Below are 22,594 nucleotides of genomic sequence, written 5' to 3' on the forward strand. Positions count from 1 at the left end.
TCTCTTCTTATCAGAACCTGAGGGTGAATTCTAAAGCTTTTATAACAACACCCCTTGTTATTTTAACTTATGCTGCTCTGATATACAAAGAGGCCAATCAGCTACATCTACTCATATTCTCCACACCTTGGCCTTTGGTCCATTGATAAAGATAAAAAGAAATTGTTCTTTAGTTTTGTTTTCTTTCTCTCCAGTCATCACTCTGGACCTTTAGTTCAATCCTACTGGAAACGGACATGTATTGATAACTTTAAAAAAAAAAAAAAAGAAAGAAAGAAAAACTGGTTCCAAATGCAGCAAGGATTCAATACCAATGCTGAAAATAATTTCATACCAAAATGACTCAAATCTCTGAGCTCAAGGCAATGACCAGTTAGGAATATTTTAATTTGGGGAGAATCTGTATTTTACACATTTATATTGAAAACAATTAAGGTATAAAGCTATATTAACAAAGTGTATTTTGCTGTGGAAAATGAAAGGTCTTTAAATATTTTTAAATATTGTATTTCTATTACAGCTGCCTATATATAAAATAGTTAACATAACTTAAACTTCAATGACCAAGCACATAACTAGCTAAAGTGAATTATGTCAGGAGAAATACAAATACCAGAGGTGTCACTTACAAGTGGAATACACAGAAACCAACCAAGTCTTTGTTTAAAGATAAATCTAAATGTAAGAACTAACCCTTGAAAGCTGACTAGAGAACTGAGGCATTCTGAGGTTGCTAGGATGGGGAAGTGGTGAGGACATAGTTGGTGGGAGCACAATGATTTATGGTGGTGGACGATGACTACTTAGTGGTCACAAGACCCTAAATATCAGTGGAATATCTATCCTACATTACTAGGTCACTAATGACAATGCTTTACAAACATGAGTTCCAGAAAGACATGGTCATATTTGTTCAAACTTGATTAGTGCAGTTTTAAGCTCTATTGGTAAGGAAAAATAAGTTTTTTTCAAGACCAAACTAAAATGTGTTATTGCTCATGAATTTTCACATCCATCTTATCTCCTTTGATCTTTCAATTATCTTGCCTGAGATAAAATTAGCCCCATTTCAAGGATGAGGTAACTTGCCCTGGAAATTCAATGCTTGGACTAAGGGCATTATACCTACAGGTGGTAGTCTGACACCAGAGCCTGCATCTCCTGACTCATGCACAATCCCTTCCAAGCAAACATTTAGTACATCAGGTCACCACATTTACTTAATGTGTGCTGTGAATCAACATTGCATGATTCATCCTCTCCTATGACTTTCCAAATGTATTAAATTAGTTAATAATTACATTATTAACTAAAATTGGGGGCAGAGAAGTTTACTTATATAATCTTGCAACTTGTGTAAATCTGAGACCCAATGTAACCTTGCCCAGAACTTAGGAAATCAGCATTTGCTGAATTCTTCACATAGTTCTATACTCTAAAAGAACCATACCTACTTATATTGGATTAAAAAAATTCACATTTTTAGAGCATCTCTTTTATTCTTTGAGAATTTTTTTTGTTTGGTTGGTTTTTGGTTGTTGTTGGTATTTATTTATTTATTTATTTATGCATTTAAGAACCAGAGTACAGACCAGAGTTGCAGGGGCTGAGAGGATTCACCAGAGACAGAGTGGGGAGCAGAACAGGTGAACTGACTGAAATACATGCTGAGGGAAGCAGCGGGTGAGACAGGAGAGGTCTGCTGTGCTATGTGAGTAGCTTCCTGGCTGGCTGGGGATCAAACTCATGCTGCAGAGGCTGAGGATAACTTCACAGCACTGGGCTTAACCAATTGCACCACCAGAGAGGCCCCAATTCTTTGAGAAATTACTGTCCCTCCTCTATTCCACTTACCTTCTGCTGAGGCTCCTGATTGACCCTTTCTTTTTATTGAGTGAAAGTCAAACATAATTTAAAGATATAGAGGATCCCTAAAACCAACTAACTTTTATTTTTTGAAATGAGCAGTTGGTGACTCAGTGAGATAATGAAACACCATTATATTAGTAGAAGACCTTATCTTCTAATCTCAGATTTCCTGTTCAAGTTCAGTGAAATCTCATATAAATAGCTGTCTCATACCTATCCAATGACCAAGAGGGCATAAGCTTTCTGCTGACACAGAATAATGTAAAATCACCTTGGCTAGACTTGTGATTTAGGGGTTTTCTTTTTGTTGATAGATTATATATTTATTAAAATTTTAGGTTCAAAGCCAACTAAACATTAAGTACATGTTCCAACATATCTCCTCCCCACCCACATGCAGTCTCTTCCACCATTAGGAACCTCACCTCCTGTTGTGTTCCATTTGTTATAATTGATGTAACAACACTAACTTTATACATAAAGTGCATAGATTACACCTGTGTTCCCTCAAGTGTTGCACATTCTATGAATTTTTGTAAGCATAGGAGGACATGTATTTAACATTATAGTATCACACAGAATGCTTTCACTGTCCTGAAAATCAAGTCCTCCAGTTCTCATCTCTCCTCTACCTTACCCGTGACAACCACTGATCAGTGATTGAGACAAAACTACAGCTCACATGATACTCGAACACCAACACCCAAGTAACATATCATAGAAGGCATAGAAAAATCTGAATTCCATGAAAAGCCCCGAGATCTTTTCCTAGTCACTCACCATCCTCACAATCAACACTGCTCTGGATTTGAGCACCAGAGATTACTTTTGTCTTTTCTAGAACAAGATAGAAACAGACACTTTTGAATCACTGATGTCATATTTTAACCCAGGTGAAGCTGCTCCTGAACACAAATTCTCTCACTTGCAAATCCAAACTCCAAGTAATTCTAGTTCACAAACTGGTCAAGCCTTTTGTCCTTGTCTGTGCCTGGCCTTTTTTTTTTTTTTTTTTAAGATTTATTTATTTATTTATACAAGCACTGGGTACAGTCAGAAGCTCGGGAGGGTGAGAGAATTCACCAGAGCCAGAGTGGGGAACAGAACAGGCAGACTGACGAAATACACTGCTGAGGGGAGCATCGGGTGGCAGGAGAGGTCTGTGCGCCATGTGGGACCCTCGCCAGTGGCTGGGGATTCTAGCACCACAGATTACTTTTGCCTCATCTAGAACTTGATAGAAATAGACACTTTTGAATCGCTGATATCATACTTTTCTTCAGATGAAGCTGCTCATGAAAACATTTTCTCACTTGCAAATCCAAATTGCAAGTAATTCTAGGTGACACCCTGGTCTACCCTCAAGATTTTGTCCTTTTCTTGCATGGTCTGTTTGTATAACATTTTCTTTCATTTGCTATCTGCATTATACACAAAGGAATGAAAGCATGAGAAATAGTTCATCAGATTGTGAGTTTTATTTAGAAAATGCAGAGGAGAAATGTCTGTATTACATACATCAACCATCTCACACTGTCACACTGATGACACAGAACTAACTACTCAATACCAGATAAGTATTGGCATATGAGCTACCCAATACAATGTTACAGAGCGAGGAGAAGCTATACATATATTTGTTGAGTGAAACTGGGATGTTCATGCCTGGATCCTGACAGAATGGGGTGATGATTAGAGGAGAGGTCGGAGATGACTTTTCCAGAAAGGGAAGGAAGATGAAAGGAGATGACAGGGGCATCAGGTGAGTGGGAGATGTGGACATCACAGCAGAAGCCTCACAAAGGAATGAAGCAGATCTGGTAAGGAGGAGGCAGAGAAGTCAACCCACTGGCAACTGGAGTGGGGTCAATGTCCTTGGGGTCAACAACAGACTTCAAGGTAAACTTCTGTAAGATGGTGGTCAGGAATAAAAACAGCTCCATGCGGGCCAGGCCCTCTCCTACACATACCCGTTTTCCTGAAAATAACAAGCACACAGAAGAAATGATCCTTGAACACAGTGTTTCTGACGACAGAAAAGGAATGTGCAACATACCGGATGGTATCACTTGCAAGGAGAATATAGAGAAACCAAACAAAAGGTCAAGAAAAGTCAAAACTAGCAGCTGACCACAGAAATGAGCCATAAAACAAAGGAAGGGAGGGAAATTGGGGAAGGAGCAAAATGGGAGGGATGAATCCAAGGGATATGGTGATGGCTGGTGGGAGATACAGTGGCAGGAGAACTATGGAGAATACGATGATGTAAAAGAAAAATAAATAAAGCTTCAAGTGGAAATGGAAAAAAGAGAAAGGGAATTTCAATAAATATTTGATGACAGGGTGAATGGATGGATGGAACGGGATGGTTGGCTATAGCTGGACAAAGGGTTGAAACATGTGCTCTGACTTGAATGTTAAAGGAACAGGTATCCTCCTCACAACAAATGTTTACTCAGTATCAGCACTGTACTGAATAGTTCATTAAGGATCTCCATTATAACTGCCTGTTTGACACCTCAATTTTCCAGCCATATTTTTCTAGAAACACATACTCTGGTCGTGCTTTCTTCCGCGTGGATCTGGTGGTTCATGATCTTCTCATTCTTCACTGTCTCAGTTCTGCACTCCAAGTAGACCTGCTCTCTACCACTCTTCAATGCACGGTGAAGTTTCAGGTTTTACCTTGCAGTGCTGTTCCTTTGGTAAGATGCATGACCCTCATATTTTCAGGACCTCCCACTAAATCATTTCTGAATTTGAAGAACTGGATCAATTCCCCAGTTCTGCAGTGATCTGGCTCAAAGAGAAGACTGAATCATGAGGAGGGAAAGTGCATGGACACAGGGTTCGGTGCTCCTGCTAACGGACAAGAGCACCTGCACCAGCCTTGGAGAGGGTACCATGGAAGTTCCTAACAATCCTCACAAGGTATTTTGTCCTCTGATGCACAAAGAATACAAAAGATACACTACCTGCTGAAAAAGCCATGAAGTAGTCACTCTTCTTAAAGTTGCCACTCCCATCCAGGAAGTGGGCTGGGTCAAACACCTCTGGGTTGGGGAATTCTTTGCTATCATGCAGCACAGAAGTCAGTGACGTCAATATGGTGGTGCCCTGGAAGAAAAGATTTAAACAGCCTTATGAAGTCGTGTAGCTGCATGAAAAACTACAAATCATTTAGTCCAATCTTAGCATCTAAAGATTAAAAAAAAACCTGACACCATGAAGGTAAAGAGCCTTCTAAGTCAGCCAGAATAAGTAATAACAAGAATGAGCATAAGATCAGTGGCTGTAATGCTGTTAAGTGGCACCTGAAGTAGTGAGTACCTGGACCCTCAGTGCCAGGCCTCTGAAGCCATTCTGTTCATGACATCTAGATCTGAGGGTATTTCTTCGTCAGTGCCTTGATTTTATCATTTCAGTATTTATGCATCTCATATATGGATTATGCTTACAAATGGAAATCTCTATCTAAGCTTGAAATGTCTGAAGTTATCCATAGACATTTTGCAATCAGACAATCAAATTAAAAATGACTTAGGTGATAATAGTAAGTACAGTAACAACTCTTAGTGTTTTTACCACTGCCCCAGCAAGTTGTTTCTATTAATTCAAAAACATGGGGTAGATTTCATCACAGATTGATCCTAGCCACAAACAGAAAGGATGACAAAAGGAGAAATATAGTCATTTTGCAACAACTATCTTATGATCATTATTCAATTGATTGTTATCAAAGGATTTAGGATTGGATGAACGGTTCGGTAGCACCATACTCACAATCTGGCAGGTACCATGATATTATGTGGGGAACATAGCATGGCCATAATGGAATAAGTGACTTCATGTGCCCTCAGCTGCCTCACGGGTTTCAGTGGGACATACAGAGCACTTATGTACTTCTCTGGGCAAAATCATAATGGGAATCTAGTCTCTAGGAAACTTTGCACAACATAACTCTGAGGAATATATTTATGACCACAGCCAGACTCTTCACAAACCTGAATGAACTGAAAGAAACAAACAGTGCAAAGGCAACTTATCCCGGGAGACTAAACAGAAAAGACAAACAAATTGTATGTGGTTCCTTGATGGAATACAAAAAAAAGAAAAGCTCTTCTGGGATAGTTTATGAAAGCTGGGAACACTACATAGGTTGCACATTAAACATTATTTCATAATGGTAACTCTTGTGAAATCTGCTTTTCTGTCTAAAAATCGTTTTTTGGATATACACTTTGAAGACCTGGGGTATGCAGGGTTGATGGATTCATCCATTATATATACATGTATTCAGATTTTTAAAAATTTAGTGCAAATTTGGAGAAAATTCCATTCCCTAAGTTTACCATATAAAAATTCTATATCTCTATTGGAAAAATTATTTCTGTTTATATTGAAATAATCAAATATGAAAAACATTTTTAAAATACAAAAAAGCAAAAAAAAATACAGCAAAAATAATCTCATTAAATGTTGTTCAAACAATGGTACTCATACAGAAGCATGACCACTACTTCACCACTGCTTTTACAAAAGTAAAAATAAGTTGAATGGATCAGTACTAAACATAGGAACTAAAATGATAAGTTTCAAAAATAGATGAAGGTAAACCTTGAACCTTGGGCTGGAAAATTTCCTTCAGATGGGTCCCAAAAAAACACAAATCACCTCACATCATTTCAAAGCGTGCTGTTAGACAGACACGGAAAAAAAAACAAACCATTTGCAATCAAGTCTATGCTATGTTTTGGGTCAGCCCAGGAGGTAAGTGTTTTCCATTGAAAAAAACTGAGGCAATATAAATATCTTTGGCACATGAAAAGCATGTGAAGTCTAAACTTGGGCTTTCATAAAATTGAGAAGTAGTCACTCACACTTGTTTACAAATGTCTGTGATGGATTCCCTGCTGCAATAACAGATGTCAACACTGGCATCAGATACTCCAAGCCCCATAAAATTTGAAATGTTTAAAATCTGGCCCACTAGGGAAAGTTTTTTTTACCAATTTCTGTCTTAGACTGTACCTTGATCCATGGATCCAGTTTGGATTAGAAAACATTATGTAAATGGTAGAAGGCACACTCAGCCCTGCAGTGCTGCCTAGTCTATGTCGGTATATCCCAAGAAAAGGGGAATGAACATTCCCAACTGGGGCAGATGGGAAACATGTACAATCCTACTTAGCCCAGTGCCCTATGGTTATTGGCCTTGAAATAGCAGAATGAGTTCAATTAAATATTGCTCTTTGACACCAATATTCGAAATGAACTCTTCTCCTCATTTGGTGAAAACACTGAATTTTTTTTAAATTAATTTATTTATTTATACATACAGGCACTGGGTACAGTCAGAAGCGCAGGAGGGTGAGAGAATTCACCAGAGCCAGAGTGGGGAGCAGAGCAGGCAGAAGGACTGAAGTACACTGCTGAGGGGAGCAGTGGGCGGCAGGTGACCTCTGCACGCCATGTGGGACCCTCCTCCGGTGGCCGGGGAGCAACCGGGGATCAAACCGGCGCTGCAGAGGCTGCGGGAAGCCTGCAACCCAGCGCTCAACCGCTACGCCACTAGGGAGGCCTGAAAACAGTGAATTTGATCCTAACCCCTGGAACAAACTGTAATCATCAGGAAAGTACACCACCAATCACAAATGTTTCTTACCCATATAAATAGAAAGGTGCTATTATCAAAATTTGGTCTCAAACAGAAACAACGCAAAACCCATCAACCTGCCACATATATGATTTTTATAATTTGTTCATCTAGTCCGGAGGATTGGACCCATGCTGTGAAAAGGGGAACATCTCAGTAGAATCATGATGTCAGTAAAAGCACAACCAACCTACCTTGGGGATGAGATAGTTCCTGAATCTGATGTCACGGGTCACTGCATGGGGCAGGTTCCCGGGGACGATGTCAATGTATCTCTGGACCTCGTGCACCAAGGCTTCCATGTAGGGCATGTGGCTCTTGTCCTGCATGCTGGGGCTCCGGTGTCTGCCAATCACACGTTCTATCTCCTCCTGCGCCTTAGCTGACAAAACACAAGTAAGACTGATGAGAAAAGAGAACACCCATCACATCTGCTTATCAGTTAAGGGATACATGGAGCATTGTATCAGTCTCCCGACATCATTAAAAACCTCAGCCCTGTACCAAGAAACATACCTAGACCTAGAGAGATAATAGCCATAATATAGATACATCTAACTCTCTTATAAGCTAGAATTAAGGTACAAATTTAATACTTATATATTAGCACAAAGGCAAATTTCCTATCTATAATGCCAGAGCTGTTCACTCTCTGGACTTTATTCTCCTACTGCTGAATTTCAGGAAACAAGCTAGAAAAGGAGCTAAGATTCTCTGAATTCAAGAAATAGATTTTCTTACCTAACCTATTTCCACCTGCCAGTGTCTCTGAGGGCAAGGTCTTTTATTTTTTATTTACTTTTTATTTTTTTTATTTTTTATACAAGAACCAGGGTACAGACCAGATGCGTGCGAGGGTGATAGGATTCACCAGAGACAGAGCTGAGAGCAGCACAGGCAGACTGATGAAATACTCTGCTGAGGGGTGCAGCGAGTGCAAAGGCTGTGGTCTGCAGCGCCATGTGGGACCCTCACCGGCTGGCTGGGATCGAACCAGCGCTGCAGAGGCTGCAGACAGCTTCACAGTGTGGCGCTCAACCGCCTGTGCCACCAGGGGAGGTCCAGAGGGCAGGTCTTTTAGGTTCAGCTTCTCTATATATTAAACCTCTCTCATTCTATTGGATAAAAAAAAAAATACCTGATAAAACAAGGTGTGGAGGGAATCTGGGCAGGGAAAGTTACCTTCTGCCTACTTCTCCTCATTCTTTTTTGACACTGCCAAATGCTACCACCTAGAGGGATACAAATGACATCTTTATATATGTCTCTTCTGACATTAAAAAAAAAAAAAGATTTATTTATTTATGCATATAAGAGCAGGGGTACAGGCCAGAGGTGAGAGGATTCACCAGAGACAGACGAGGGAACAGAACAGGCAGATCGATGGAAGTACACTGCTGAGGGGAGCAGCGGGTGAGTAAGGAGAGGTCTGCTGCACCATGTGGGTTGCCCCCTGGCTGGCCCAGGATCGAACTCGTGCTGCAGAGGCTGGGGACAGCTTCATAGGCTGTGTCTTAACCTCTTGCGCCACCAGGGAGGCCCCTCTTCTGACATTTAGATGACAACTTCCACCTCTCTACTAAGTCACCATCACTGATCAAAATGCTATTTGTGTTTTAGAAACTGTATTTGTTAATTGTTTCCTGAGTTAGTCTGTCCAGATTTCAAGGACACATTCTCATTTCTCATTGGCTATAGTCATTTCAGCAGGTTCCTCACAGGATAATATAATGCATGTTTCTATCCATAATGCAAAACTGCAACTTATTAAATATAAAACATAAAGATCTTTGTAAAAGACAGAAAAGCATGGGCCTGCAATATTCTGTTTTGGCAAATATCACTTCACTGGAAACAGACTTCTGGATTCAAAACTTTCATGCACATCTTAAGCCTGAGTGGTAGAAACACACATATGTGATTTAATTTTTTGACCACTTCCTTGACTGCAGAAATTATCTTAGGCAGACAGCAAGATTTCAAAGCCTTCCACTTATGTTTAATAGGGAGATTTTCATTTTTCTCCCCTAGCTTTAGAACATGCATTTTCAGAATAGGAGAGATCTCGGGTAATATACCTACTTTCAAAGGGACATTCTTAGGAAAACCAATATGCAGTCCCCGTTGATTCATATGGACGTGCCTGCCACAAATAAGCTCCCGTGAAATGCAGTCACTACCTGATGGCTTTTCTGACTGCCCATGGAGACTTCACTCCTATTCATCCTCCCATATTATATAAAGATGTCCCATTATTATATCTTCATTACACTTGGGAACATTAAGCTCGTCAGATAGATAATTAAATAATGAAGGTTCTCTAAGAGAAACAGGAGGCAATGCAGTACTTGTAGTAGTGTAGTGTCTTTCAGCAACTTCCCTGAAACTCACCCTGCCCACCACATTGGTCATACCTGTGACCTCTGGGTGCTTCAGCAGCAGGAGGAGAGCATATCTCAGGGTGGTGCTCATAGTCTCTGTCCCGGCTCCAAACAGATCAAATACAGTAACTGCCAAGGATTCTAAAGTTAATTCCAAGTCTTGATTGTGTTTTTCCTAGGAAAGATGAAATGACTTGAAAAATTAATTTGCCAGAATTACAGTTAGTCCAAAAATATTCAGACTGTTACAAATTTTTCACCAAAAGTAAACTGCATGTTCAGTTCTAAAAAAATTCCCATATGGTATTCAAAACACTGGAGGTCAGTAGACTCAAGTATCATTTTCTACTGTCTCACATCCAAGGCAAGCAAGGTGTATCAAAATCTTCACTGGCTTGTTTGCAGAAATTACATTATGCTAAATTCATAATGAAATACACGGGAACCAGAACAGCCAAAACAATACTGAAATTAGTATCTAGAAACAAGATTAATGTATTCCACTTAATTAGCTGTTTAATTTTATGACTTCCATAATACTTAGTGTACAGGCACATACAATGTAGATAAGAAATAGCTTGGAAGCCTTAGCCACTGACCATTGAAACATCCCTGATAAATACAGAACAATTCCATGAACCATAATTTACACAAGCAATTAAGTAGAAAAACAACTGTCATTAATTTTTACCTTTTCCATTTTGATAAGGAAACAATCAATAAAGTCCCGAGGATTATTAATATCAAGAGATGCTTTGTGTTCCAATATTTTCTCCAAAATATAAATATTTATATATGTAATATTTTTAAATATTTTGTTATGACTCCCAGGAAAGAAGTCAAGGAGAACAGGGAACATATTACAGATCTAGAAGAGAAAATTAGAGTTTACTCAATAAAAAAATTATTGACGACTTACATGACATAGACAAGGCTTGGGTAGAGACTACATTATAAATACTCATTAAATGTGGTCTCTATCTTGAGGAAAATTTTTATCTTACACATGTATAATTTTATAGGCTGCTAAGAGTGTTGGAGAGAGACATTTCTGATCAGGGTATCATTTTCCATTCTCAAACATCACACTTATAGTAAAACTAATTTTATATCAATTCTCTTTTTGCTTATGTCAATTCTGGAAATATAGATGGCATAAATTACTATGACTAAGACAACAGAGATGAAGGAAGTTTGGGGAACCTTATGTAAAATTCGGCATAGTTAGTCTCTGCCATTTCTATATATGTTTAGAAGCCTCAAACGCAGAACCAGTGCTTGAGGACCAGGACAGTACTGAAGATACCAGGAAACACACCTCAACATTTTATGTGTTATGTAACTGCACAAGTGTAGTGAAGTGACATTTTCTAGACATATCATTATGTACCAGGCAGACTGCAAAACACATGGGAACAGCACAGGGGAAATTGTGAGATTTGTTATGGGCTGTGTACCATAAAATCAATCAATTCATCATCCCCAAAACAAGTACTTTCACAGGTAGGATCCCATCTGATGCATCAAACACCCCAACCCTAATATGTGTTCCTTGCAGCTTCTATTGTCTTGACTATTTTTCCTCCCTGAAAGAGATACTCTTTTTCTTCCTAAATTTGCATATTTTTGCCAACAATGTGAATTAGATTTCTTAAGAGTTAACAGGATGACAGAGTTCTGGGGGATGGAAGTCTTTCAACAAGGACCTGGCGTCTATTTCATTCTTTGGACATGGTTTGAGGAAGTTACCAAAGAACATGGAATCTGGGTTTTGGAGTGTAGTAGAAATAACATGAAATAGGGTCAATAAGATTGGATTTCAGGTCTATGTTCTGAGAATATGATTTGTTTTGTATCTTTAATTGTCTAGGCCATCTTTCCCAGATGACCACTCTCTGAGGCTGAATCTATCTAGGCAGGACTGTGGTGCTCACGCATGCATTTCACAGCTTGGTGCATGCAGAGATTTGGACTTCTTAGACAACAGAACATAAACGATTCCTCTGAAAAAAAGGATCAGGACCTCACCTGAATCCATGGAGAGCTCAAAATCGAGAGATTTTCACTGATTCTTTCCTTTATGTTTAAAAACATTGGATCTTTATAATCAAAGCGAGTCTGGAAAATTATTGAGCACATCATATTGCAGGGTGCACAGGACAGGATAGAAGTGGGATCACAGGGTGAAGCTAAAGAATCAGAAACAATTTGAAAACACTATTAAACAAAATACATACACACACATATATCTATACAGATAGGGAAACACTTTGTTTTTCACATAACAGGAAAAATATTTAAGAAAGTTCATTGCCTTATATATAAATTCTTTTAATAGCAAGAGACATCATTTATAAAAGGAACATATCAGTGAATGTAGACTAGTGCAGGATCTATGGAAAACAGCATGGAGGTTACTCCAAATATTGAATAATAGATCTACCATATAATCCAGCAATCTCTTTCCTAATTGGAAGGGGTATATGCACTCTATGTTTACTGTAGCACTATTTACAATAGTCAAGGTATGGAAATAACCTAAGTATCTATCACCAGATGAGTCGATGAAGATAATGGGATATGTATACACGAGGGAATACTGCTCAGCTAGTATTCAGGTCTGAAATCTTGCCACATGCAACAACATAGGTGGAAAGGAGAGGATTATGCTAAAAAAAGAAGTCACAATGTGAAAGATCCACTGGATGATTTCATGCATATGAGAATATAAAGAAACAAAGCAAAGGAACAGACCCAAACACACCCTTGAAATCTAATTGCAGAACTGAGGCCACCAGAAAGTAAGGTAAAAGAGGGGAAGAAAGGAGGAAGGAGCTCATGTACATGGTGAAAGAATAAGGGTGCTTGGGTGGGAAGCATGATGTGGCAACATACGATGGCAGCACTGTGAAGCTATAGCCCTAAAGCATACACAGTGTTTTCAATCATGGTCTCCATAACAATGATCATAAAAATTGAAATCAACCTATCACGTTTGCATTAACCTGGGACATATGGTTCAACCTATCTAGTTAAATAGTGGTTAATTTTGAATATTCAATTTACTTCCATTGTTTTTGTTCATACTCTTTCCAATCAGGTTGACTTAATAATAGGCAAAAACAAAGAAAATAACAGAAAACACTTATTTTTAAATTTTTTTTATTTCTTTATGCATACAAGAGCTGGGGTGAAGTTCCGAGGTTTGGCAGGTAAGAGGATCTCGCAGAGACAGAGTGGGGAGCAGAACTGGCAGACTGACTGAAATATACTGCTGAGGGGAGCAGGGGACAAGGTAGGAGAGGTCTGCTGAGCCATGTAGGTTACTCCCTGGCTGGGAATGGCTACAGTGTAGTGCTGAAACTTAACCCCTTGAGCCACCAGTGAGGCCCTTAAAACCATTTTTATATGACTATTAATAAAGTTATCAGTGCTGAACCTCACTTGCATGCAAAGTCTACAGAGATTAAGCTTCCATACAGATAGAGGGAATAGAAAAGGACTTGAAAGCTTTTTGTTTAATAAATAAATACACAAAATACGCAATATCAGCAGCGGGCAAAGAAAAGAGAGGGAAAGATTATGGGTAAAATCATGTACTTGAAAGAATAAATACAAAAGAGTGGGACACATCTATCTGACTAACAAGAAACTAAACAAGTGAATAGAAATTATAAGACACTGGGCCTCCCTGGTGGTGCAGGCTGTTGAGCGCCGCACTATGAAGGTGTCCGCAGCCTCTGCAGTGCAGGTTCGATCCCGGCCAGAATCCCACATTGTGAAACAGACCTCTCCTGTCTCGCTCACTGCTCCCCTCAGCAGTGTATTTCGTCAGTCTGCCTGTTCTGTTCCCCGCTCTGTCTCTGGTGAATCCTCTCACCCTCCCTCACATTTGGCCTGTACTCCAGTTCTTCTATAAAAAATAAATAAATTTTTCAAAAATAATATTATAAGACACTTTGTTCAAAGCAGAAATCAAAAGAGAAATTTGCATTTCCAAAATAAATCCCAGGTAAGTCAAACCATAAATGAAAATTGATGGTTAGTATTCATTTTTTCACATCACTGGAAATAAACTTTCCAACCTAGAAATCAAATGTCCATCATTTCTACTCACCAGAAACAATTAATTTACTTGAGAAAAGTTACGCTACATAAACTTGTAGGATTATGTTCAGTAAGCAGAAAAATAGTAGTATTTTCATTGATTTTTAAAATTTTTTCCAGATCTAGGTTAAGTCAATTCTACACTCAGTAAAGAAATTATACAGGGAAAATGGGTTTATTTCCTTGATAAGAGATCGGCAAACCCCATTGTGGCAACTTAATCACCCCTGAAAGATTGTATAAGGTAAAGGTCTAAAATTCACCCCTGTAGATGTCATTACGAAAGACTTGAATCCATGTATTGCATAACAGTGACATGAAGAAATTGGAAGAATAGAAAGTGCCAGCCATTATTCTCGCATGAAAACACTGATTTAGCAATGATAGTCTGATATCTCCTACCACATTTTGTGAAGCCAGCTAAGGAGTTGCAGTACTACAGGAGAGCACAAATTTCAAGCACCCATTACAACGAAATCCGTAGCCTCACTAACAGTGAAGGTGTACACAGTGTCACACAGAAACTTCATGTATAAATAAAGAAAATTCATCCTCCCCTGTAAAATCTAACTAGGAATACTTGGTAGGACTTTGCCTTACAAAAAGGCAATCCACAAAGACAGGGAAATTATACATTTACTTAAAAGTTGGATCCCACATAAAATTTAAAAAAAAAAAAAACACAGATGCAAGAATTCAGGAAACATCTCTCAGAACAGGTCTGAAAGAAATATCAGAAAGTGATCCCTTAGAGAGATAGTAGCAATTACCTGCATAAGGAATTTTGAGAAGTGAGAAAATAATTCCTAATGAAATGAAATGAGAAACCATAATTGCTTAGATTAGCACAAGGACATGCCTACCTGATTAAAATCTATCAACAGACGGCATTATTACTGGCCAAAACTACAGACCTGGTCTGGGGCAGTGACTGTCATATGGGTGTGAGTTCTGTCCATATAAACACATCCAGTGAAGTGAAAACACATGTCACTTGCTTCCCGAGGTCACTCCCACTACATGCTAGGCTGGCAGCCCTGGTGAAATGTGCTGCAGTATGAAACACCGCTCTCTCACACATTCAGAAAATGACTCAAAATATTCCTCGTGATTTCTCATTTAAAAACAAACAGACCTCAGGAGAGAAACAGATGAAAGGACATTTGATACCTACACTGTGCACACAATCATGAATGAACACATACACACACTCACACACACACACACACACACACACACACACAAGCATACGTACACAAAAGCTTCCGTGTATCAAACTCTGCTTCAAACTCTCCGTCTCCACACAAGGGTTAACAACCACCACCCCTAATGGAAGATTTGGGCCACCCTGATGTGTCCCCTAGGATGACACTAGAGAATACAGTGTGTTAAGGTCACAGTGACCGAGCAGAGAATCACCCACCATTGGTTTTTCTCAACTCGTCCACGAGGCAGCGGGCTTCCTCTTGAACTCGGTCCTCAATGCTCCTCTTCCCCATCCCAAAATGCCGCAGGGTCATGAGGCAGAAGCGGCGCATCTCCTTCCATTTTTTTCCATTGCTGAAAGCAACTCCTAACAGAGGGTAAATATAAACTGGGGTGGGGTCTGAGGGAAGAAGAAAGCTGACACTTGACAGTTAAGGGGATGGACAAAGAATATTTAGGAGATCTTCAAGCCCCATTTTCTGTCCTCCCCATCACAATAACCATAGTGCACGTGTCACACCCACACATACCTTCTCCTTTATGAGCTCTTTCTAAGACTGGGATATCGCCTCTTCCAGCGAAGTCCTCTCCCATATCAATCAATGCTTCCTTCACTGCTTCATATCCATGCAACACCACAGTGGGCTTCATGCCAAAATACAGAGTGAACACAGGGCCATAGGCTTTGGAGAGCTGGGAAAGCACGTGCAGATGACAAAAGAAGTCACTACTTGATAACATATTGTGCCTAATTCAGAATACTACTTTCATATTGGGTAGGCTGCCCCACACAGCCTCATTATTTCTGAATTTAAGACATCAATATGGTGATTATTAGAGTTGCCATTTCTGCATGGCCTGGGATGTGCCAGGATTGGCCTAGCCTAAGTATTTGACACATTGCTTACTATTACCATCACATTTGAACCTTCACCAAGTTTATTTGCCCTGCTTACAAATAAGGAAACTAAGATCAGACGATTTCAATTTATTTCTAGGATCCCTTGGCCACTATACAGAAGATTCAAATTTCAGCTTCTTGATGGTTCTCTGATCTTTGACAAATACATTCAGATTCTACCTTTCAAACAAAACCTAGCTCCTTGCTTCAGGATCACCTACAGAGTGCTCCTGTGAGAGTGTGATACAGTAGCCCTATGATGAATCCTAGATATGTGTATTTCAAAGGATCAATTCAGCTAATTCTAATACGCAGCCCAGCTTGTGATCTGCTGGTATTAGTAACATGGAGTGGGCACTGTAGAGTTATTGTCAGGGCCAAGGTTTCTGTAGGAAGGATAATTTCTTCCACCCCGAAACAATCATTAAGATCAGACACCAGCTGTGTAGACCCAAGTGAATGATGTTCCCACAGTTTGGTCCTGACTGGTTACGTCTTTTTGTCTTTTGGTTGACTCATGCTCTTCCTGAGCCCAGAGTCCTCTCTTGATACAGACAGAATGTGTTTCTTCACAGATGTTAAATTTAGTAACAATCTCAAGAAAACACACAGCCATGTAGTAGATGACTTCTGGAATAAAATCTGTAATCACAAAACACTTCTTCTACCATTCACCATCCACCAAAATCAGAGCAAATGGCAGCAGAACAAAGAACACTCCTTCCTTCTGTCACTTTATATTTTCAATTCTACCATCCAAAACCTGTTTGTCTACTCACTAAATGCAGAGAAATATCAAAATGACTGGGAGCATTTGAATTTCAAAACCTACTTGGATAGCATGCCACCATGCTAATATTTTATTATTAGAATGGATGGGCAAACAAGAACTTTTTTTAAATAGCAGTTAAGTTACTTACCGTTTGCAAGCCACAGAGGAACATAAAACATACTCACGTTGCTTAGAGATTTCCTGATATCTTTAACATCTAACTGGAGGATATTTCCAATAATGGGAAGTGGCAAGGGGCCGGGTGGGAGCTTCCCTCTCTCAGAAGTCTGTTTCCAGAGAGCAAGGAGGAGCAAACAGGAGAGACAGAGCACTAGGGCCACACTCAGGTCCATTGTAGCTTTCTCTTCTTATCAGAAAACTGAGGGTGAATTCTAAAGCTTTTATAACAACACCCCTTGGTATTTCAACTTATGCTGCTCTGAGATACAAAGAGGCCAATCAGCTACATCTACTCATATTCTCTTCTCAGTGGCCTTTGGTCCACTGATAAAGATAAAAAAAAAAAAAATTGTTCTTTCGTCTTGTTTTCTTTCTCTCCAGTCATCACTCTGGACCTTTAGTTCAACTATATTGGACTAAGGATTGTATTGAAAACTTAAAAAAGAAAGAAAGAAAGAAAAACCGGTCCAATGTGTAGCCAGGGTTCAAAACCACTGTTGAAAATAATTTGATACCAAAATGACTCAAATCTCTGGACTCAAGGCAATCACCAACTGGGAATATTTTAATTTGAGGAGAATCTGGTGTTCTACAACTTTATATTGAAAATAAATAAGTTCAAGCTATATTAACATAGGATATTTTCCTGTGGAAATTGAGGGTCCTTAAATATTTTGAAATACTGTATTTCTATTACAGCTGCCTATATAGAAAATAGTTAACTTAAACTTCAATGACCAAGCACACAACTAGTAAAGTAAATTAAGTCAGAGGAAGAAAGACAAATACCAGATGGTGTCACTTACAAGTGGAATACAGAGAAACCAACCAAAGCTTTGGTTAAAGATTCAAACTTAAGAATTAACCCTTGGAAGCTCACTAGAGAACTGAGGCATTCGGAGGTTGAGGGGATGGGGAAGTGGTGAGGATGGGGATGTAGAAGCTGGAGGGAGCACAATGATTTATGGTGGTGGAGGATGAGTACTTTGGTGGTGGGAGCACTGTGGTGACAGCTCTATGAGAGGGAGCCCATATTTTCAAAATACTAGAACAACGTAAACTAAAGTGACCTAAAAAAAATTGAAAATAAAACAAAATAATTAGCTAAATAAATTTCCAAGTCTTTTACCATGCTCTCATTTCTCACTGCCCAAACTCTGAAAAACACTATAAAAGAGAAATTATTTGAAAGGGGAGAATGCTGTCTCCAGGGGAAAAGGTTGTCTGTGCAGTGTCCTATCACACAGCTCAAATTGGTTAAACCAGGATTCAAAATGAGAAGTGAGGTTCATTGAATGCTCTCACACACCAGCTGTGTCAAGAAAAGTTTGAGCAAAACTAATCTCCCCAAATCATTACTTGTCATATAATACTCCTTCTGCCTCCCATCCCCCATTGTGGGCACAAAATTAACAGGCTTATTTGTCACTTGATTCCAAGAATAGAGGGGTCAAGTAAGTTAAAATTGGACAAAGGATTCTCCCGTCGGTATCACTGTGGTGAAACTTGCTCAGCAATAAGCAACTGGAAGAGCCAAGTGCAGAAAATTTAGGGGTAAGGCTTAAAAAAAGAATGACTTCCCTGATCTGCCAGTTGCTTTCTCCAAGCACAGCTGCTTTTTCAATGGGTTTTTGAATCTGTATTGTGGAAAATAAAGAAAGAAGTATGCAGATCAACGAAAGGAGACTGGAGAGAGCTTAAGAGGTATGCATCCAGTGGAGGACTAGAGTCAGGGACTTCACTAAACAGACTCACAGCACAAACCACATAGGCAGACCTTAATAAGAAATGGTACTTGGTGGTCACAAGACTCTAAATATCAGTGGAATATCTATGATACATTACTAGGTCACTAATGACAATGCTTTACAAACCTAAGTTCTATAAGGATATGGTCATATTTGTTCAAACTTGATTAGTGCAGTTTTTAAGCTCCATTGGTAAGAAAAATGTTTTTTTTTCCAAGACCAAATTAAAATATTTTATTGCTCATGAATTTTCATACCCATCTTATCTCTTTTGATTCTCTCATTACCTTGCATGAGACAAAATTAGTCCCATTTTAGGGATGAGGAAACTTGGCCTGAAAACTTCAAAACTTGGACCAGGGCACAGTACCTACAGGTGGTGGTCTGAGACTTGACCCACATCTCTCTTTTTTTTTAATTTAAATTATATTTTTATATTCCCCATACAATTACAACTACCTTATTTTGACCCCAAGCCCTCTTTTCCCCGCCCCTCCAACCCCCATAGAGTGTCTCTGGTTCATAGTTGTTTGTTGATTTTGATATTTTCTTTCTTAGAGTTATTCTTTTTCCTGGTCCCTTTTTTAAGTTTTCTAGATTCCTGCTATGAGTGAGACCATCTGCTATTTTTCTTTTTCTTTCTGGCTTATTTCGCTGAGCATGATCCCCTCCAGCTCCATCCATGTTGCTTCAAATTGCATATGTTTATTTTTTTGAATGCTGAGTAATATTCCATGGTGTATATGTACCACATCTTCTTGAACCAGTCATCACTTTTGGGCATGTGGGTTGTTTCCAAAGCTTAGCTATTGTAAATAGTGCTGCTATAAACATTGGGGTGCAGGTGCTCTTTGGAATTAATGTTTTTGTGTCCTTTGGGTAAATAAGTAAGAGTGGAATTGCTGGATCATATGGAAGCTCTAGGTTTAGTAGGTCAAGATATCTCCACACAGCTCTCCATAGTGGAGAACACACATCTCTTGTCATGCACAGTCCCCTCCAAGCAAACATGCAGTTCATCAGGTCACCATATTTACTGAATGTGTGCTATGAATCAACATTGCATTATTCATCCTCATGGTGACCTTCCAGTTGTATTAATTTAGTTAATAATTACATTATTAACTAAAATGGGGGTCAGAGAAGTTTACCCATAATACCCTGCCAATTGAGTAAGTCCAAGACTCAATGTAACCTTGCCCGGAACAAAGAAAAGCAACAATTTGATGGCTTCTTCACATAGTTCTATAGTCTAAAAGAACCTCACAGAAATAATCAGAGGTTCATGTGAACAGTTATATGCAGACAAGTCAACAATCTAGAAGAGAAGGACAAATTCCTAGAATAATATAATCATCCAAAGCTAGATAAAGAAGAAAGAGATCACCAAAACATAGCAATTACAAGCAGTGAAATTGAAACAGTACAAACCCTCCCTAAAAACAAAAGCCCGGGACCAGATCTGCTTCACAAATGAATTTTACCAAACATTCAGAAATGAACATTCTGAATGTGCCTATTCTACACACACTCTTTCTTTAAATCGAGAAAGGAGTATCACCAAATATGTTTCATGAAGTCAACATTACACTAACACAAAAACCGAACAAATACAACATGCGAAAAAGAAAACTACAGGCCAATCTTCCTTATGAACACTAGTCAAAAATTCTCAAACCCATCCTTGCCAACAGAATCCAGCAATGCATCAAAAGGATGATACACCATGACCAAGTGGGTTTATTCCAGGGGCACATGCATGGTACAAAATCCACCAATCAATTAATGTAATCCAATACATCAACAAAAAGAAAAAGAAAAACCATATGTTCATTATAAGTAGATGCTGAGAAAGCATTTGACAAAGTTCAACATCCATTTATAAGTAAAGCCCTCGAAATTCTTGGGATAGAAGGAACATAGCTTAACATGACAAAAGCTATATATGACATAGTCACATCCAATATGATTCTCAATGGTGAAAAGCTAGTAGCCTTCTCTTGAAGATCAGGAACAAGACAAAGGTGTCCACTCTCACCACCGCTGTTCAATATAACACTGGAAGTACTAGCCAGAGCAGTAAGACAAGAGAAAGACACACAAGGAATTCAAACCGGGAAAGAAGAAGTAAAATTATCACTATATGCAGGCAATATGATAATGAAGAATTCTAAAAACTCCACTGAAATACTAATTAAAATTATAAACCAGTTTAGTAAAGTACCAGGATACAAAATCAACACGCAGAAATCAGTAGCTGTCCTATATGCAAGCAATCCATTGGAACAAAAAGAAATGAAGAAACCATCCAATCTACAATTGAAACAAGAAATAACAAATACCTGGGAATAAACTTTACGAAGGAGGTGAAGGACCTAAACAAAGAAAATTATAAAACATTGTTAAAACAAATAGAAGAAGACACAAAGAAATGGAAAGACATCCCTGCTCATGACTGGAAGAAGTAACATTACTAAAATGGCCATCCTACTGAAAGCAATTTACAGAGTCATCGCAATGCTGATAAAAATCTCAGAACAAATACTGATGAAATTCATAAGGAACCACAAACTTCAAACTATACTACAAAGCCACAATAATTCAAACAGTATGATACAGGAACAAAAACAGACTCACAGACCAATGGAGTCAAATAGAAAATGCAGAAATAAAGCCATACATATATGGACAACTAATCTTTGGGAGAGGAGCAAAGACTATGCAATGGAACAAGGACATTTTGTTCAATAAATGGTGCTGGGAAAACTGGAGCACCACATGCAAAAATTTGAAACTAGACCACTACCTCATATCATGCACAAAAATCAACCCAAAATGGCAAAAGAATTAAACGTAAGACCTGAAACCATAAAATATAGAGAAGAAAATATAGGTAAAACACTACATGAATACATCTCAGTAACATCTTTAAAGACTTATACCCCAAAACAAAGAAAGTGAAGAAAAAGTTGAACAGTTGGGAGAACATCAAACTAAAAAGCTCTGTACAACAAAAGAGACATTAACCGAAACAAAGAAACAGCCTACTGTTTGGGAGAAAATTTTGCACACTATACAACTGAAACGGGACTGATGACAAAGATCTACAAAGAACTCACATGACTCACCAAAAACAAAGTAAACAATCCAGTCAAAAAAATGGGCAGAAGAGCAAAAAGGACAATTTCCCAAGAGGAAATGCAAATGGCCAAGTATGTGAAAAAAGTGTTCAAATCCCTTATAATAAGCGAAATACAGATCAAAAGAACAATGAGATACCACCTTGCACCAGTAAGAATGATACATATTAAAAAAACAGGAAACAGTAAATGTTGGTGAGGATGTGGGAAAAAAGGACCTCTCCTACACTGCTGGTGGTAATATAAACTTGTCCACCACTAGGGAAAGCTGTGTGGAGGCTCATCAAACTATTAAAAATGGAGCTACCATATGACCCAGCAATTCCACTCTTAGAAGTCTACCAAAAAAACACAAAAATAGTAATTCAAAGGGATACCTGCACACCTATGTTTACCGCACCACTGTCTAATGGGAAAGATATGGAAACCATTCAAATGCCCAAAAATAGATGAATGGATCACAAGGACGTGGTATACATACATGATGGAATACTATTCAGTAATAAAAAACCATAAAATCATGCCATTCGCAGCAACATGGATGGAGCTAGAAGGGATTATATTCAGTGAAATAAATCAGAAGGAAAAAGAAAAATACAGGATGGTTTTGCATATAGGAAGAATATAGGGGAAC

The 22,594-nt window shown here is 38.8% G+C and overlaps 1 protein-coding gene across 2 annotated transcripts in view; it reads right to left on the reverse strand.

Annotated features, from left to right (window-relative positions):
• Positions 1 to 3,613: 3,613 nt before the first annotated feature.
• Positions 3,614 to 22,594, reverse strand: part of LOC119234464 (cytochrome P450 2C19-like) — a 192,269-nt gene continuing 173,288 nt past the window's right edge. The window contains exons 1-9 of one of the 2 annotated variants that reach the window (XM_054690207.1): positions 17,078 to 17,276; positions 15,750 to 15,912; positions 15,437 to 15,586; positions 11,935 to 12,095; positions 10,598 to 10,774; positions 9,940 to 10,081; positions 7,720 to 7,907; positions 4,845 to 4,986; positions 3,614 to 3,847 (exon numbers count right to left, since the gene is read on the reverse strand). In XM_054690207.1, the coding sequence (XP_054546182.1) occupies positions 3,666 to 3,847; positions 4,845 to 4,986; positions 7,720 to 7,907; positions 9,940 to 10,081; positions 10,598 to 10,774; positions 11,935 to 12,095; positions 15,437 to 15,586; positions 15,750 to 15,912; positions 17,078 to 17,245 (1,473 nt within the window). In that variant the 5' untranslated portion in view covers positions 17,246 to 17,276 and the 3' untranslated portion in view covers positions 3,614 to 3,665. Of the gene's footprint in view, positions 3,848 to 4,844; positions 4,987 to 7,719; positions 7,908 to 9,939; positions 10,082 to 10,597; positions 10,775 to 11,934; positions 12,096 to 15,436; positions 15,587 to 15,749; positions 15,913 to 17,077; positions 17,277 to 22,594 lie in introns of those variants that run through there. The other variant, XM_054690205.1, reaches the window with a different exon arrangement.

Source organism: Talpa occidentalis, unplaced genomic scaffold (assembly GCF_014898055.3).
Source record: "Talpa occidentalis isolate TD23 unplaced genomic scaffold, MPIMG_talOcc4v2.1 talOcc4.8, whole genome shotgun sequence".
NCBI classification, from domain to species: Eukaryota; Metazoa; Chordata; class Mammalia; order Eulipotyphla; family Talpidae; genus Talpa; species Talpa occidentalis.